The sequence below is a fragment of the Bufo gargarizans genome, chromosome 7 (assembly GCF_014858855.1).
Source record: "Bufo gargarizans isolate SCDJY-AF-19 chromosome 7, ASM1485885v1, whole genome shotgun sequence".
Lineage (NCBI taxonomy): Eukaryota > Metazoa > Chordata > Amphibia > Anura > Bufonidae > Bufo > Bufo gargarizans.
Window position 1 is genome coordinate 55,634,533 of NC_058086.1, and position 17,844 is coordinate 55,652,376.

The following is a 17,844-nucleotide window of genomic DNA, read 5'->3' on the forward strand; positions in this document are numbered from 1 at the left end:
CAGTGAATGAGAACACTGGTATTTATATTCAGAGGCTGCAAACCTGTATAGTCCTCCTCTCAGATGAGAAGCAAACGCAACTGTATTCAATCTAGGCAATGCTCTGTGAGTTAAATACACCAACAGCAGCTGTACAAACCTCTCTGCTGGTTTGCTACAATGTATCAGCCTAGGCTGAAAACCATGGTCTCATTACAGGGCCCTGCTTTGACGAGACAGAAGCCATGATCAGCTGATGAATGCAGGTCGCTGCTAAGACTCCTTGCAATTAGCCCTTTAATTGGCCTTGGTCAACATGAAAAAAGGAGCTGTGCAAATTCTAAAAGACGAACAATCAAAAAATTGAAATCACAATTCCTGCCCGTAATTAACAATCGAATTAACTGCCTGCATCAAATCTAAAGCACCTACCCAGGAAAACACATGACTTGATCCGCTGACTTGCTCGAAGTCAATAAAAAATGTTTTTTATTTTTTTTAAAAAGAGAAGTCCTGTCTTTTGCTCATAATGGAAAGTTACCAGAATGTACAGTTAATGGATGATGTCCTTCTCGGCCTTTAGGGCATTCCTCGTGGCTTTCATTTCTACGTGTTTACTGGCGCTGGCAAGGTGGCTGCAATCGCCCAGCAAGACAGGATACCTGGAATTAAGGAACTGGATCTTACCCTAAGTTCACACCTGAGCGTTTTACAGCGCGTTCCTACGCACTATAAAACGCTCAACAAGGAGAAACCAATGCTTCCCTATGGGAATGGTTCTCACCTGGGCGTTTTACAGCGCATTCTTTGGGGCGTTTTGTCGCGCGTTCCCGTACATAGACATTCGGGAACGCGCGACAATGGGCGTTCGCTTGTCTCTGTATGCGCGATTGCAAATGCCGGTAGAATTGCGCATACAGAGCGCTCCTTTCAGAACACTCAGGTGTGAACCCAGGGTAAATGTCTCCAGGCATTTACAGATTGCACCTTGTCCACATTATAGCTTGTTCGCTTTGACTGAAGAGATCCAGTGGTGTATGGAGACTTACTTAGTAAAACGTTCCATGAGGAAAAAAAGTTCCAAAAGGAAAACTACCTCATACCAGCATCTGGTTTGACTAGGTATGAGATGGCTCTCCTCCAAAAAGAAGAAAGCTAATTTACATTACATCTAAAGGGACACTCAAAATATGAATTAAATATGGACAGTTAAAAGCTGTGAAAAGGGCATCTGTCAGCAGTTTTGTACCTATGACACTGGCTGACCTGTTATGTGCTTGGCAGCTGAAGGAGTCTGTGTTGGTCCCATGTTGATATGTGCCAGCATTGCTGAGAAAAATGATGTTTCAACATATGCAAATGAGCCTCTAGGAGCAACGGGGGCGTTGCCGTTACACTTAGAAGCTGTGCTCTTTCTACAACTGCCACGCCCTCTGCACTTTTGACAGGATCAGGCAGTGAAAACGTCATCACACCTGACCCTGTCAAATGGAGAGGGTGCAGCAGTTGCAGAGAGAGCAGAGCCTCTAGGTGTAATGGCAACGCCCCCGTTGCTCCTAGAGGCTCGTTTGCATGTGTTAAAAAAAAATATTTTCTCTCAGCAATGCGGGCACATATGAACATGGGTCCAACACAGATGCCTTCAGCTGCCAAGCGCACATGTAACAGGTCAGGTACAAATCTGTTGAATGATGCCCTTTAAAGGCTCAAAAGGCAGCTTTCATCAAGGATACCAGGAGGTAGAGGAGGTGCAATGTCTCCACTAGGCAAATCTCGGCAATAAGCAACAGATTTCACTAAAACACTCTCATTTCCACCTATATGGGAGTCCGTTCTCTTTACTTGTAATTAATATAATAGATTCAATGGTACTTATTATTATTATTATTATTTTTTGCAGAGATACTAATCCGCCTGGATGTTCCAAAGCCGGACAGGAAATGTCCACTGATTTGTGGTACAGTAAAATAAATGAAGAAGAAGAAGAAGAAGCGCTGCAAGATCGAAAGCCTTGCATCAAAATGGTTGAGAGATAACTGCTCCATCTCTTACTGCAAATCTATCATGATACCGGTGAGTCTGTGGCGAGAACTGCAAATAATACAGGTCTTGAAAGCTTTGTTCCTCTTTACAACTATTATTTTTACTGTTTTAATGCATCTGATTAAAAAAAATGAGGCAACATCTCAAATTGTCTTGATTAAAGTAACCTACCATTCTGGCTCTGCTGCCCCCATACAGATCTCTGCATCACCATGGTAACAGACTACAAACACACCCTGTGTAGTCTGCTCCTGCAGTCAAACTCCCTTTAACTTGTCCCCAACTTTTTGGTAATATCTACTTGATCGGTCAGCCAAAAATAGGGAACTGTTTGAAGGGGGTATGACTGCAGTATGTCTCTGACTACACAGGGTCCATGGAGATGGATAGGTCTTCATAGCAGCTGATAGGAAATGTTTTAATCAGGACCATTTGCAAAGTTGCTTTGCTTTTATTGCATTTTACTGTAGCAATAAAAACTATTGGTTGCACAAGTGCACAAACCATTGCTTTATGAGTTGGGTTGATACGAAGCCGATCAAGCCAACAGGAATGAAAACCCTAGCAAGAAAAGAGATCTGAAAACCACATTTGACTTCTATATATTGACAAGGTGTAATATATCTTGCACAGAGACAACGTACAGTGGCCAGTCAGTGTGTTCCCAGTCCCCGAGCACCTACATAGGAGCAAACCTGTGACTTGTGCAGGCAGCCCCATCTGGAATAACCCCATTCTATCAAAGAGCTCATTTCCAGCATCTCGACAAGGTGCTGCTGCAGAATGGAGGAGAGCAGTAATTAATCAGGGTCTGGCTTCTCGGGAAACCCAATGACCTTCCCTGTCAGTCTCTCACATGCATCTTCATGGACAGATTCAATTATTAGAAAATAGCACCAGAAAAGGAGGGAGAGGCGAGCCAAGAACGAGCAGAGACAAGCCAGGAGAAGCAAAATATTATTATGTTGTAACGGGAAAAAAACTGATAGATATAGACAGAAGATATGTGTCTATATAAACTTCAAAAACATACTGATAGGATATATGTTTCAGTTTTCAGTAGAAAGGCTAGGTGTAACCCTGGCTGGCACCTGTTGAAAATTATGTATTCCTGGACAACCCATTAATGGACTTGCCGTATAAGCTTTTTCCTAATACATACGTGTGTTCACTTGTGTTGTATCAAAGGTAAATCTTCGCTTTTCAGTGTGTAAGAAAACGGCAGCTTTTTGGAGTCAAATCTCGATAAAGTAGACAATGCTTTACCTTTTAAGAGAACCACAGGAGTGACAGCTGCTGGACAAGGTAATTAACCCTTGTAGCTGGGATTTAGTGGCACTATTAAAATTAAAAAAATAAAAAATAAAAAAAGAGCAAAGCAGCATTTGGCCTTACTGTCCACCTAGCTTATCCAGCCATCTTTCAGAAGCGGCCAGTGACAGAAGTATTGTTTGAAGACACCAGATCTATGCCGAGCTCTGAACTCACAGTCATATAATCCTGTTCTATTCTGGGCTGCATTATTCAGCACCACTGTCAGCTCCCATCAGTTCTCTTAAGTGCTGTTGAGAATGCTGCAATCAATTTGAGTGGTAAAAATATTCTCTGCCCCACTACCGGGGTAACCGGCCGTGTTGCACTACATGAAAGAGATTAATAAGCTATTTAGAAGGGGAAAAAACAAAACTGTGCCTTACAAACAGTGCCTGCTGCTGTTAGTAATGTGGATTGGCGTCTGTGAGACTGAGGAGTCATTTTTGAAAACAAGGAGATACTAACAGGGAAGGATGACTTTGCAGTAACTTAAAGGGGTTTGCCGGTACTTTTATACCTTCGGATAGGTCATCAGTATCTGATCGGTGGTGGTCCAACACTTGGGAAGGCACCAGCGCTCGAAGTAGCACTGCAGTCTTCTCAAAGTTTATCCTAGGCCAAGTGATGTCACGTTCATTGGTCACATGGCCCCCTGGTGTTTAATCTCTATAGTAACATGCATGTCCACCGACATGAGCATGGATTGCTCAGTTCCATCCTTTAATTGACACCAGCCATATCTACTGTTGGAAGCTGTAACAGTTAGGGTCCATTCACACGTCCGTGTGTGTTTTGCGGATCTACGGATCCATCGGAATTTTGCCGACCGCACATCACCGGCACGTAATGGAAAATGCCTATTCTTGTCCGCAATTGCGGACAAGAATAGGACATGTTCTATATTTTTGGGGAACGGAATTGCAGATCCGGAAGTGAGGATCCGCATAGAAGTGAATGGGTCCGCACATGTGAATGGACCCTTAGGCAGCATTCACACGATTGTGTTTTGCGGTCCACAAACCGTGAATCCATTGCAATAGGAGCAATGAATGGGGAGATCTCTGGATCCATGTGAGGTGCAGGGCTGGTTATAGCTTTGTTAGAAATAGGTTGCAATGTATTAAATTATGTAACTTTTTTTTTTTACATCAATCAAGGCATAACCCCTTTAAATGTATATTGCATTGTTTTATTTAATTTATGACGTATACCCCATTTAATTTAGGACGTATACCCCATTATACCCCCAATGGGGTATAATTTATGACATATACCCCATTCCACATGGCACATTATAAGGTATAGGTGTCTGATCACTGGGGATCTGACTATTGGGGCGTTCAGAGACTGCAAGAACAGAGCTTACAGAGACGCCATGTGAATGGAACGGTACTATGCATGTGTGACCACCACTCACGGTTAAGAGTTGGATTGGACGGCACTCCTCGCTCTTTGGTACGGTGCTCAATGGTAGTTAAGGTCAATATAGTATAGATAAACTACGGCACTCGTTGTTTAAAGTTGAATCAATTATGCTTTTTAATCATAAATCCATCCAGGAATAAATTATATAAACTGGCCGACGTTTCGGTCCTATCACAGGACCTTGCTCACGGCCTTAGTAGCTGGTGCATGTTGGCTGCTGGATGGCGACCACCACTCACGCACCTCTATGGGACTGATCAAGACAGCACTTGACCACAGAAGTGAATGGAGTGGTGGTTACACATGTGAATTACTGCTCTGTTCACATGGGGAATCAGAGACGTCCTTTCCTATGATCGCTCGAGTTAGTCCATGGATCCACTACACACGATTCTTGGCCAGATAAACCCATAGGCAGGTAGGTAGACCTGTGCCTAAAGGTCACCCTTGGGAAAGGGCAAGTGCGAAAAAATAAAATAAAAAATTGTATGAATACACTGCTGAATTGTATGTTTCCAAATGTAAGTTATGAGGCAAATCGCAGTGTTCTAAAGGGTTAACAGAAGGTTCCAAGGATGGACATGAGTAAAGCTAGACAGGCGGTAGATGCGGTAAAAGCCGCACATCAATTTAATGACATACAGAGTGGCCTACTTGTTAGGTGGAGGTTAAGGTGCTAGGCGATCTATGTCTCCAGGTCCCTGAGCAGCAAACCAGATACCGGCTATACTATTACTATTTGTGGTTAGCGAACAGTTTACAGCAATCGTGTTAGGAAGATATGGAAGCAATAGCATGAAATTCTGCATATTAGAAAACATCCAAGTAGAGGAGGAATGTCTACAGCTCTTTGGAGTTTTTCCTGCAAGGGTCTATGCGCCTTACTTTCAATATCAGCCCTATTATTTACGGAGGAAATGCACTAATGGGAAGGAATTACAGCTCAAGCATGTATGAGGCCTCTTGCACACAAACGTATTTCATTTTCATTCCGTTTTTACGGTTTCCGTATGCGGAACCATTCATTTCAATGGTTCCGCAAAATAAAATAAAAAATAATGTACTCCGTGTGCATTCCGTTTCTGTATTACCGTATATACGTTCCACGAAAAGATAGAGCTTGTCCCATTATTGTCCGCATTACGGACAAGGATAGGACTGTTCTATTAGGGGCCAGCTGTTCCGTTCCGCAAAATACGGAATGCAAACGGATGTCATCCGTATTTTTTGCGGACCGCAAAATACATACGCTCGTGTGCAAGAGGCCTGAAGAAGGGGGGATTGCATATTCTATCCAGGAAATGTTTTATCTGACAGAAGTAGTCATCCGTTTTGGACACCACAGGCAAGTTACTTGGGGACAACTTTTTTTCTGATTGTTGTCATTGTAACTAGATAATGAGACTTTATTGGCGAGTATTTTCAGTACACAAGCATATACAACATCCTCCCTCCCCCAGGTGTTTGATTATTGCTGCGGTTTCTGCATTATTATATTTTTCATATGCATATCCACTAACAATAAATGGAGCCTGCAGGGCTATGCTTGTGTGCCCGTGTTATGCGGTGGACACTCTGCTGGAGAAGGAACCTATAGGTCAGTTGGACATTCTGAAATAATCCTCTGATGAATATATGTATACAGACAGATAATGAAACAACGATTTAAAGGAAAAACTTAAAAAGGGTTATATTCTCCAATCTGCGTCTCTCCAGCTGTTGCAGATCTACAAATCCCAGCATGCCCCTGACAGATATAGCTGGAGAGCCAAAGGTTGGAGACCAGTATAAAGTTGCCATACGCATTGGATGTGCATCAGCTGGGTTTTTAGCTAATCATCTAACGTATATGGTGGTCTCCCAGCTCTCCCCAGATGGCCGATTCGGGGATATTAAATTTCCAATCCTTTGGCTTTCAGGAGATAAGCCACTGCCAGAGGTGTTTGGCAGTTGCTTTCTATCGTCTCCCCTTTCACTACATATGCATGCTTAGCTGAGCGGGATAGATAGCCAGCTATATGGTCACCTTTAGGTCCCTTTCACACAAGCGAATTTTCCGCGCGGGTGCAATGCGTGACGTGAACGCATAGCACCAGCACTAAATCCTGACCTATACATTTCAATGGGTCTGTGTACATGAGCGTTGTTTTTCACACATCAGTTCTGCGTTGAGTGAAAAATCACAGCATGTTCTATATTCTGCGTTTTTCACGCAGCCCTGGCCCCATAGAAATGAATGGGGTTGCGTGAATAAGGCATTGCATCCGCAAGCAAGTGCGGATGCAATGCGTTTTTCACTGATGGTTGCTAAGAGATGTTGTTTGTAAACCTTCAGGTTTTTTTATCATGCACGTGAAAAACGTATCAAATGCATTGCACTCGCACGAAAAAACTTTACTGAACGCAATCACAGACAAAACTGACTGAACTTGCTTGCAAAATAGTGCGAGTGTCACTGAACGTATCCAGACCTAATCCGTATAGTTTGTGTGAAAGAGGCCTTAGACTGTCCAGTTACTAGAAGAAATTGCTGAGCTCGCTAGGTAGCAGTCAAATTGGTTGACTCTCTAGCAACTGTCTTGTCCCTGCATTTTGCTGGGGAAGATGTGGTCTGGTAGGGACTGTCTCCCAGTTGGAATTTTCCCTAAAATGAATACAGTATTATCTACTTAAAACATTAAATATAAAAATAAAGGAAGAAAAAAATAAAAATAAAAAGACAGACAGGTCTATATAAACCAACAAAGTATTTTGCATGATGTTCCCTACACGGTCATAAACGAATGAATATAAAAATCAGCCAAGCCTCTAATGTGTATCGCCTCCCCTGGCAGCAGAAATGGGAGGGGGGGGGGGGGGATAAAAATCAGGCTGTTTCAACATATCTGATCCTTTTCATTCTCAGGAAGATAAGTCACTGACTGGAATACTTACCTCACCCCATTCAGAACAAGTATGCCCAGCTGATCTGAGTTGTGCATGTGCATGGGGGGGGGGGGTTCAGGAGTAATAGCGGTCAACGGAACGTATATATGACCTGTCTTAAATTGGCCACACGCATTAAATAGCTGTTTTATCATTTAGCCAACAGTTATCTCTCCAGACTCTCTCCCTATTTGTATTTAACGGGGAGAGCGGAGAAAGCTACTGCCAGTGGCAGCTTATCTACTGGGAGAACAAAAGCATGGGGCAAAAATATTCAGTTCACCTGATCCTTCTCTCCCCAGAAATTATCAGGGAAGAGTCGGGAGCTCCCTATACACTTTAAACTGTTGGCAATACACTGGTGTGTATGTAAGGCCGTTAGACACTTAGACACTTTACAGCATAGCTTATCCTCACGGTGGGTTCAATATTTTGCAACACCGGGGTCCTTACGTTATCTCGATAGTAGGGTTCCCAGGAGTCAGGTCACACGCAATGTATCAACAATGGTTAAAACATTAGAACCCCTTTCAATACTTAAAAACATGACAGGAGGAACGACCACATGGTCCATCTAGTTTGCTCTTCCCGATATATTTTATCTTAGGATAGATATATGTGTATGCCAGACATGTATAAAGTCACTTACTGTTGGTTTTCCAACCATACCACTTTTTTTTTCCATGTCAGACCCTATTATAGGTCCTAATCATTTGATAAAATGTAGTAAATAAAACATGGATGGGCCACCTACCACCATTACTAAAACACAACCAAAAACCTTTGTCCGTTGAAGCATCTCATTCATTTATAAACCATGTAAAGTACTTTGGGATGAAATGCTATATGTCAGAGATGTTCAACCTGCGGCTCTCCAGCTGTTGCAAAACTACAACTCCCAGCATACCCAGACTGCCTACAGTTATCAGCCTACAGCATGGCATGGTGAGAGTTGTAGTTTTACAACAGCTGGAGAGCCTCAGGATGGCCATCCCTGCTATATGTCATAGGCCTGGCCAATTTCTGTCTGCAAGGCCATTGTGGACACTAGAAAAGTCTACCATGACCAGATGTCAGCATCTAGCTTCATCTTCCTGGCAGAGGTGACCACACACCATTCTTATTGGCATGTAGCTTCCAGATTGTCAGAAGAGAAGGGCAAGAAAATAAATTACTGCCACTGCTATAGCCATGGTATGAGAAGAAAATGATGTACACCACTGGGTTAAGGCACCAAGACATTTAGGAAGCACAAGGCATAAGCCCCAAATGTCAAAAGCCGAAATTATAACCATGGTTCGTGCAACATGTAAACACAGAGATAAAATAATGAATCTTGAAACTCTCTTACTTTTACGATGAGGTTCTTGTATTTCTCCATCATTTCTTGATCTTCATGGCAGCCAGCAAGAAGTTGCCAAACCTCAGCTCTAAGCGCCTCTGGTACCCCTCCTCTCTTCACCAATGAGGACAGTCCCTTGGGTCTCACACTCAGATTGCTGTGCCTAAATTAACAAAGATAGAACTACTGGTGAAATGCAAAATAGTACTAGGAGGACGCATGTCAAGGAAATGTTGTTCCATGTAAACAGGCTTTAAGGGGGCTTGTCCACGTTCTAGGTTCCTGAGGATAGGTCATCAGTATCTAGAACCCGGACAAACCCTTTAAAGGGCACTTGTCAGCTCTCCTGACATGCTTTGTCTAGTAAATACTTTTGTATTTAGTAAATAATTTTAGTCTAGTGATACTGGGTATTATCTCCTCGTCAAAAAGGTGTATCCCTACCAAGTCTGGCACTGTCAGCATACATTTATATTTTAACAGTTTGGGCATTTTTGGACACAGCAATGCTTATGATCTTTACTTTTTTATTGTCTATTTTTATTATGAGCAAAGGGGATAGACTTGAATCTTAAAATTTTTTATATATATTTTTTTATTTTAATTTTTTTTAAGTTCCCCCTAGGGCAGGGATGGCCAACCTGTGGCTTACCAGCTGTTGAAAAACCACAATTCCCACCATTCCCTGCTGTATGGTTGATAGCTGTAGGCAGGCTGGGCATGCTGGGAGATGTAGTTTTGCAACAATTGGAGAGTCGCAGGTTGGCCATCCCTTCCCTAGGGAACTTGAACGTGTCATCATTTGGACGTTTTTTCCATACACTGTAATGAATTACCATTGCATTCTATGTGAGATGAGCCCTGCCACAGTCAGGACTCCATAGAAACATAGTTGTTGCAGGCCTCGGAACCTTCAGACGGTGCGAGGCTGCCGGGAGTCGGACTACCACCAATCGGATATTGATGATCTATCCTGAAGATAGGCCATCAATATGGAAAATTATGATGACAGATCTGATGAAGGCTGAAAGAGAAAATTATTATGACAGATCTTATGGAAGTCTGAAAGTGATTGAGTGAGTAAGGTTCATCCATAAAAAAACATGCCTCTACTACAGTGGAGACTAAACACTTACACAGGCAGAGCCGCAGGGATGGTTGGTTGGTAAATTTAATCACTGCACAACCACGAAGATGATATGCCATTCATGGTCTTTGAAAATTTGAGCTAAAACCCGCTGTGTGCACTGCAAAGGCTACCATCAATTTTAGTCATCTGTGACATTTGCTCATGAGAAAATAAAACTCCAAAACGACTAAGAATAAGATACAAAGGGTAAATCTACGCGAGGCAACGGTTTTATGAGATACGCTCTTCCAAGAGTTCCAATATGCAGAATAGGGGTTATTAACGCTTGAATGGCGATGGGGATGCACAAGGCTCATATCGCTCACTAGGACCACAGAGCCTTCCAGCTACAGATCATCTTATATTAAACCACGGAAAGAGATTATTACAGCACCTAGAAACACAACAATTCTCCTCTTCATATTCACTTCTGGCCATTATACAAAAAAAACGTCCATTCTCTTGAGCTGCCCAGAAACGAGCCTTATGACTTCTCAATTTCTAATAAATATTCTGCAAGTGCAACGCGATCTCCGTCCAGGCCACGAAGCAAACTCAAGACATGTACGCCCGCCTTCAGCTCTCCCACACTCTACCTGAGTCCGGATCTTTAAATAAAGCCCACAGCTATTTCAGTACTTGTACACCTGGGCAGCACCAGAACGTCTTCTAATAGTTTTATAAATCATACTGACAGTTCATTTTCTAGCGGGCAGACTGCACTGGAAGTGGCTTGTATAAATGAGAAGCTATAAAAGGTCTTTACCAAAAGACGAGGAACTTTCCTGTAATGATCTAAAGTTTTCATATTACCATCTTGGCTTTACAAAAAACTGAGGAAAACTCCAACTTTTTGCAACTCAAATCGCTCCTTCTGCATGTTCTCAGGGTCTTCCTTACTCACAGCTGACAGTGACTTAGTATATTGGTGACCATTTTGTTTAGACATCTGATAGACATGACCATTATTACCAGAAGTGGACCACCTATGATAAAGATGGTGCCTGGTCATTGAATAAGCTACAGGTTTATCACCTGTAGCATTTTCTGCATGATCCCGAAACAAAACAGCCTTGGAGAAATCCTGCAGCAAACATGAGGATTCATCTCCTGCTGCTCTCTTGGATCTTTGGCTGGAGGCTGACTAGGGGTGGGACTCAGACAAGGGGTGGTGCTTAAAGGGGTTGTGCAAGAACGGGGGTGTTTTGGGACATCCCCCCCCCCCCCACTTTACCATACCTGTAAAGGAACGATTACTTACCTGCTTCCCAGTGCTGGCTCCCTGCTCCTTTTCCTCCACGCCTGCGATGCTCCGCCAAGCTTCCTCAATGTCAACATCCAGTTGGACATCACCGCAGCCAATCACTAGCCTCGGTGGTGATCAGATTCTGTTGTGCTATGTGACCATTTGTCATTTGCTTGGCACTGCCACCAGTGATAGGTTGAGGCAATGTCAAACCGGATGTTGACATCAAAGGAGACCAGCAAAGCAGGAGGTACAGGTCCGGCCAAGTGGGAAGGTTTGCCAAAACCCCCTCATTCTTGCACAATTTATTGATCTATTTAAAAGCAGAGGGGTAGGCTCCTTCTCCAGCCAGTTGTCTTACATCCAGATACAGGACAGTGAGGAGCAGGAGAGTCGGCATGGCTGAGCTTCTGGGAAACGGGGATATTTTTCAGTTTTAACTGTGACAAACAAGAGGTTTTTTTCTCTCTCAGCCTGGGAGAAGGCGACGCCGGCAGGCTCCTCCCAGTTGAGCCGAACATATGAAGATACCGGAGCCTATATCGGGAGAATGGAGCGGCGCCCAGGGATAATAGTAAGTGCAGGGAGATCCCTGGGCGCCGCTCTCCATGTCTGTAATGCTTAGTTTAGATTTTTTATTCTAGTGAAAGGTCCACTTTAAATGCATTTATTGGGATTTTATGAGATAGACCAATACAATTGTAGCAAGTATGTGTGAAGTGAAAAGAAAAAGATACATGGCTTTCAAAATTGTTAATAAATAAAAATCTGGAAAGTGTAGTGTGCATTTATATTCAGCCCCCCAAGTCAATTCTTTGAAGGACCTACCTTTTGCTGCAATTACAGCTGCAAGTCTTTTGGGGTAGGTCTCTACCAGGCTGAAATTTTGGCCCATTTTTATTTGCAAAATAGCTCAAGCTCAGCCACGTTGGATGGAGAGCGTCTGTGAACAGCAACTTTCAAGTCTTGACACAGATTCTCAATGGGATTTAGGTCTGGACTGTGACTGGGCAATTCTAACACATGAACATGCTTCATCTAAACTAGGGCTGCACGATATGGGAATTTTGTGCGATTGCAATTAGGGCCCTAAAAATTGCGATAACGATATGCGATGCAATATTTTAAGGGAATTGTGCTAGAGGTTTTTTTTTGGACTGTTATGGAGGGGACCTGTGGACGACACACTGTTATGGAGGGGATCTGTGGATGACACACTGTTATGGAGGGGATCTGTGGATGACACACTGTTATGGAGGGGACCTGTGGATGACACACTGTTATGGAGGGGACCTGTGGACGACACACTGTTATGGAGGGGACCTGTGGACGACACACTGTTATGGAGGGGACCTGTGGACGACACACTGTTATGGAGGGGACCTGTGGACGACACACTGTTATGGAGGGGACCTGTGGACGACACACTGTTATGGAGGGGACCTGTGGACGACACACTGTTATGGAGGGGATCTGTGGATGACACACTGTTATGGAGGGGATCTGTGGATGACACACTGTTATGGAGGGGATCTGTGGATGACACACTGTTATGGAGGGGATCTGTGGATGACACACTGTTATGGAGGGGATCTGTGGATGACACTTATGGAGGGGATCTGTGGATGACACACTGTTATGGAGGGGATCTGTGGATGACACACTTATGGGGGGGGGGGGTTTCTGGATGGCACTGTTATGGGGGATCTCTGGATGGCACTGTAATGGGGCATCTGTGGATGGCACTGCTATGGGGGGGGGGGGGGAGATCTGTGGATGATACATATATAGCATCTTATGCTATGTGCCATCCACAGATCCCCCCCCATAATAGTGTCCCTGCAGTGTGAAGGGGCTGGGGGCCGGCATCTGTATTAGGAATGACAGCGGGGACTAGTACAGTCCCTGTATTCTAATGCACCGGCCCCGCTCACTGTTGTATAATATTATCTAACATGTAGGCATTGTTAAAATATAATAATCCTGTATAATCCAGCTGTATTACTTACAGCTAAGTTCAGTAGAAGAGAGGAGGGGAGGAGGCAGGCCGGGAGGACGGGCGGGGGCGACGTGTCACTCACTGCGTCACTCACTACGTCACCGCCAGCGCCGTCTGCTTCAATCATAAAGTGGGCAGCGCCGATGCATGATGTAGTGAGTGACGCGCCGCCCGCCCTGCCTCCTCCCTCCTCTCTTCTACGGAATTTAGCTGTAAGTAATACAGCTGGATTATACAGGATTATTATATTTTAACAATGCCTACATGTTAGATAATATTATACAACAGTGAGCGGGGCTGGTGCATTAGAATACAGGGACTGCACCGGTCCCCGCTGTCATTCCTAATACAGATGTCAGGCCCCCAGCCCCTCCTCCCTCTGTGTATAGGTAATCGCTAGCATTTTTGGGTCTGCCAAATCGCCATATCGCAATACGATTGCTTTGGTGATATATTGTGCAGACCTAATCTAAACCATTCCATTGTAGCTCTGGCTGTATGTTTAGGCTCATGTCCTGCTTCAAGGTAAACCTCCGCCCCAGTCTCAAGTCTTTTACCAGGTTTTCCTCCAGAATTGCCCTGCATTTAGCTTCATCCATCTTCCCATCAACTCTGACCAGTTTCTCTGTCCCTGCTGAAGAAAAGCATCTCCACAGCATGTTTCACGGTGGTGTGTCCAGGGTGCTGTGCAGTGTTAGTTTTCTGCCACACATAGTGTTGTGCACTTAGGCAAAAAAGTTCAACTTTGGTCTCATCTGACCAGAGCATCTTCTTCCACATGTTTGCTGTGTCCCCTACACGGCTTGTGGCAAACTGCAAACGTTAACTTTCAAAAATGGCTTTCTTCTTGCCACTATTTCATAAAGGCCAGATTGGTGGAGTACATGACTAATAGTTGTCCTTTGAATCTCTGCAGCTCCAGAGTCACCATGAGCCTTTAGGCTGCTTGTCTAATTTGTGCTCTCCTTGCCTGGGCTGTCAGTTTAGGACGACCGTCATGTCTGCCATGGTAGGTTTGCAGTTGTGCCATACTACCTTTGTTTTGGCATGATGAATTGAACAGTGCTCCGTGAGATGTACAGAGCTTGGGATATTTTTTTTATAACCTTCGCCACAGCTTTATCCCTGACCTGTCTGGTGTGTTTCCTTGGTTTTCATGATGCCGTTTGATCATTAACAAACCTCTGAGGCCTTCACAGAACAGCTGTAGTTATACCAAGAATAAATTACACACAGGTGGACTCCATTTACTAATTACGTGACTTCTGAAGGCAATCGGTCACAACAGATTTTATTTAGGGTCATCAGAGTACAGGGAACTGAATACAAATGCACCATGTATCATTTTCTTTCCACTGCACACATACTTGCTACTTTGTGTTGGCCTATCACATCAAATCCCCCAAAAATACATTTAAGTTTGTGGGTGTAACGTGAAAAAAATGTGGAAAAGTTCAAGGGGTATTAATAGTTTTTCAATACATTGTAAAACAAAAAGCACCAAAAATTCTAAAAAAAAATATGTTTAAACAAAAATTGATTTAAACAATAGGTCTATTTCTGATGATACCTTCCCTTTAAAAGAACAGCAGAAATGAAATCTGAGGTTTTAAAACAACCAAATACAATTCTGTGAAGAAACTGTCAGCACCGGGACATGACATACCTCCTATTTTTGAGTCTAGGTTCTCCTAAGTCCTGTTACTTATTGACCTTATGTTTTAGGTTCTGGGCAGCTTGTATACTACACCCTTGTTCTTAACCTCAAAAGTACAGGACATGCTTTGGTTTACGAAATATCTTCACCATTTTGTATTATAAGAGACCTGGTGACGGCACCCTGCATGCAGACAATGAGTACATCAAAATATAAAAGTACCAAAAAATATATATATATATCTAAATATAATTTTTCAAACAGGTGTATACTAATTTAGTAGACTGCTTTCAAGCTTAATTGAAAAAAGCCACCTTAGATCTAAAGGGAAGAAAAAATGTGCAGAACATTTTAATTGGCGTACTAGTCTGGTCAGGACAAAGCAAGGTACAGACACAATTCTTTCCCCGTTTCAGAAAGGAACTAAACACTGAGGCAACAAGCTCATCAATTTTTATAAATAACATCTCAAAGTTGGGATATTCGTTGCTAATTGCTCCAACAGATCGTTAATGTACCGGACAAAGGAGAAGTAAGGTGAAATACAGATTTCAAATTCCAAAAAGTTTCTTCAGAAAGACCTTAAGTGCACTTGCAGCAGGAGAACACTGCTATGGGCACTTTTTATAGAAGTGGAAAGGCGCACCCCTCATCCCCAAATTAAAAATGGTTTGAATGCCGGGATGGACTGTATAGGGTGGCAATGTGTGTGGTAAAGTGTTCGAAGGGGTGAACATTTCATCGAGTCCTCAGCTAGATAAGATTAAAGAAATTCAGAAAACTGCATTTATTTCAGAAGAGTGTAGTTTGTTGGAACAAGTTTGCTTAGATTTTGGTGGGTAGGCTGGCACTTGGATCTACCAGTCCACTCCCTTGCTCCAGTATGTCCATTCACCCTAGCCTGAGGTGATCCCAGGTGTGGCTGCTGGGATCATTACTGGGGAATAAACAAAGCCTCAGACTGTCAGTCAGACCATGGAAGCTAGTGGACCTGTCTTCAGTCAAAATTCTGATCTCCCTGTGTTGAAAGTATAGGTGAGGAAAAAACTATGTTTAGTTAGAGCCCAGACGGGCAGGTGTTTATTTTGTATTATTGTGTTAATTTTTCCTTACAAATGACTGTGAGCTTGTATTGGAGACAAAATAAATATTATTTTGGACTTTTCAACCTGCTGTCTCCAGTGAATGCCGTCATTGCCGACCCCACCACACGTACAGAGTACAGATCCCGACAATAGTTACGAAAATTCTGTCCCCTTGCAGTCAAATTGTTGTCTTGTCTTATGGATAGTGCTCCCCTAGCTCGACAGAAATCCTTCCCTTATTTTTTTATTATTTACCCTTATGCCCACAATGAAATAGTAATTACGTCAAAGCAACAAATGGGCACTTGATCGCTATTTAGATGGAGGAGAAGAGAGATCACCATGAGAGCTCACTCATTCAGACCCCATGATATTCAGTTTGCAACCTGGTCCTAGTTTTCTCACGTGGATGTACCTCACCCAATAAAACATGTTGGATGCGAGATCTGTGTGTCTGAGATGCTGCTACCGTTACTAGCTCTCATTGGTTTGCAGCGCTGGAGTACTAGGTTTAAATTCGACCAAGGAAAACATCTGCATGGAGTTTGCATTTTCTCCCAGTGTTTGCTTGGGTTTCCTCCAATACTCTAAAGACATATTGATAGGGAATCTAGATAGTGAGCCCCACTGGGGACAGTGAGTGATGGTAATGCCTGTAAAGCGGTGAGGATTATGTGAGTAAAAATAATAAATGTGTCAGCGCCACTCAACTCCGGGTCGGATTTCCCCTACTGAAGCTCACAAGGGATCTCTCTCACTTGCACTAACTGCCACCTAAGCTGAGGATTTTGTGAGTCCCCGTGTCTCTGGATGCTCTGCTTTTTCTCTACACACAATCCTCCTGCAAACTGCTGTGTCTGCCTTCCTTGGATACAGACTTACGCAGCACAACAAATGTAACCATACTTGTGCCAGAAAACTTGAGTACACTACTCCATGAAGCTATGCCAGCTCCTTGCTGACATACATTACATTTTTTGGCGCATGGATTTCCCAAGAGGTCCATGCGTCAGCATTTTTTATTTATTTATTTTTATTAAGACTGGTGTAAGAAATGCCAGGCTTAAAGTTTGATTGTTGTTAATCTAGTGTAGGGCAGGGACGTTGAACATTTTTGTAATATACTTTATTAAAGAAAACACAGTGTAAAGAGTCTTCTTAGCAAAGCTATAACTGAACATTGGTAAGCAGAGCCTGTCTTCAGTTCTCTGTTCTTCTGAGCACTGAAGATGCCTGTAACATACAAGAGGCATCCAGCCTGCCTCTTGTCCCTTCCCCAGTCCTTGACTATGTACACATGCCCTAATGATCTCTGTCCATCGCCCTGCCTATCTGACTTTTTACACACTCAATAGAACACTAGATACTGAGATTGTGCCATAGCAGAATTTGGTGACATATCACTACAATATGCCATCAAATTCATAGTCGCCCATCTCAGAGACCCTCGAAATGAGCAGACAACAGCCGCTCCTCCAGTTATTTCTATTGGACAGCAAAAAATATCCAAGCGCTGGCTCGGTTATCTCCGGCAGTCCTGTAGAAGTTAATGGAGCAGTGGCCCCGCTTCCGCAGTGCGCTCTCCATTCATTTCTATGGGACTTTAGAAAACAGTTGACACAACCCCTAGAGAATAAAAAAAAAAAAAAAGATTTTTTTTTTGTTTTTTCCCCAGGTGTGTTAACACTGATGGCCTAACC

General features: G+C 43.2%; 1 protein-coding gene across 2 annotated transcripts in view; it reads right to left on the reverse strand.

The window, feature by feature from the left end:
- RABGAP1L (RAB GTPase activating protein 1 like) overlaps positions 1-17,844 on the reverse strand; it is a 327,249-nt gene that overhangs the window by 199,958 nt on the left and 109,447 nt on the right. For both annotated transcript variants that reach the window (XM_044301795.1, XM_044301797.1), the window contains exon 13: positions 9,038-9,191. In XM_044301795.1, the coding sequence (XP_044157730.1) occupies positions 9,038-9,191 (154 nt within the window). The remainder of the gene's footprint in view (positions 1-9,037; positions 9,192-17,844) is intronic.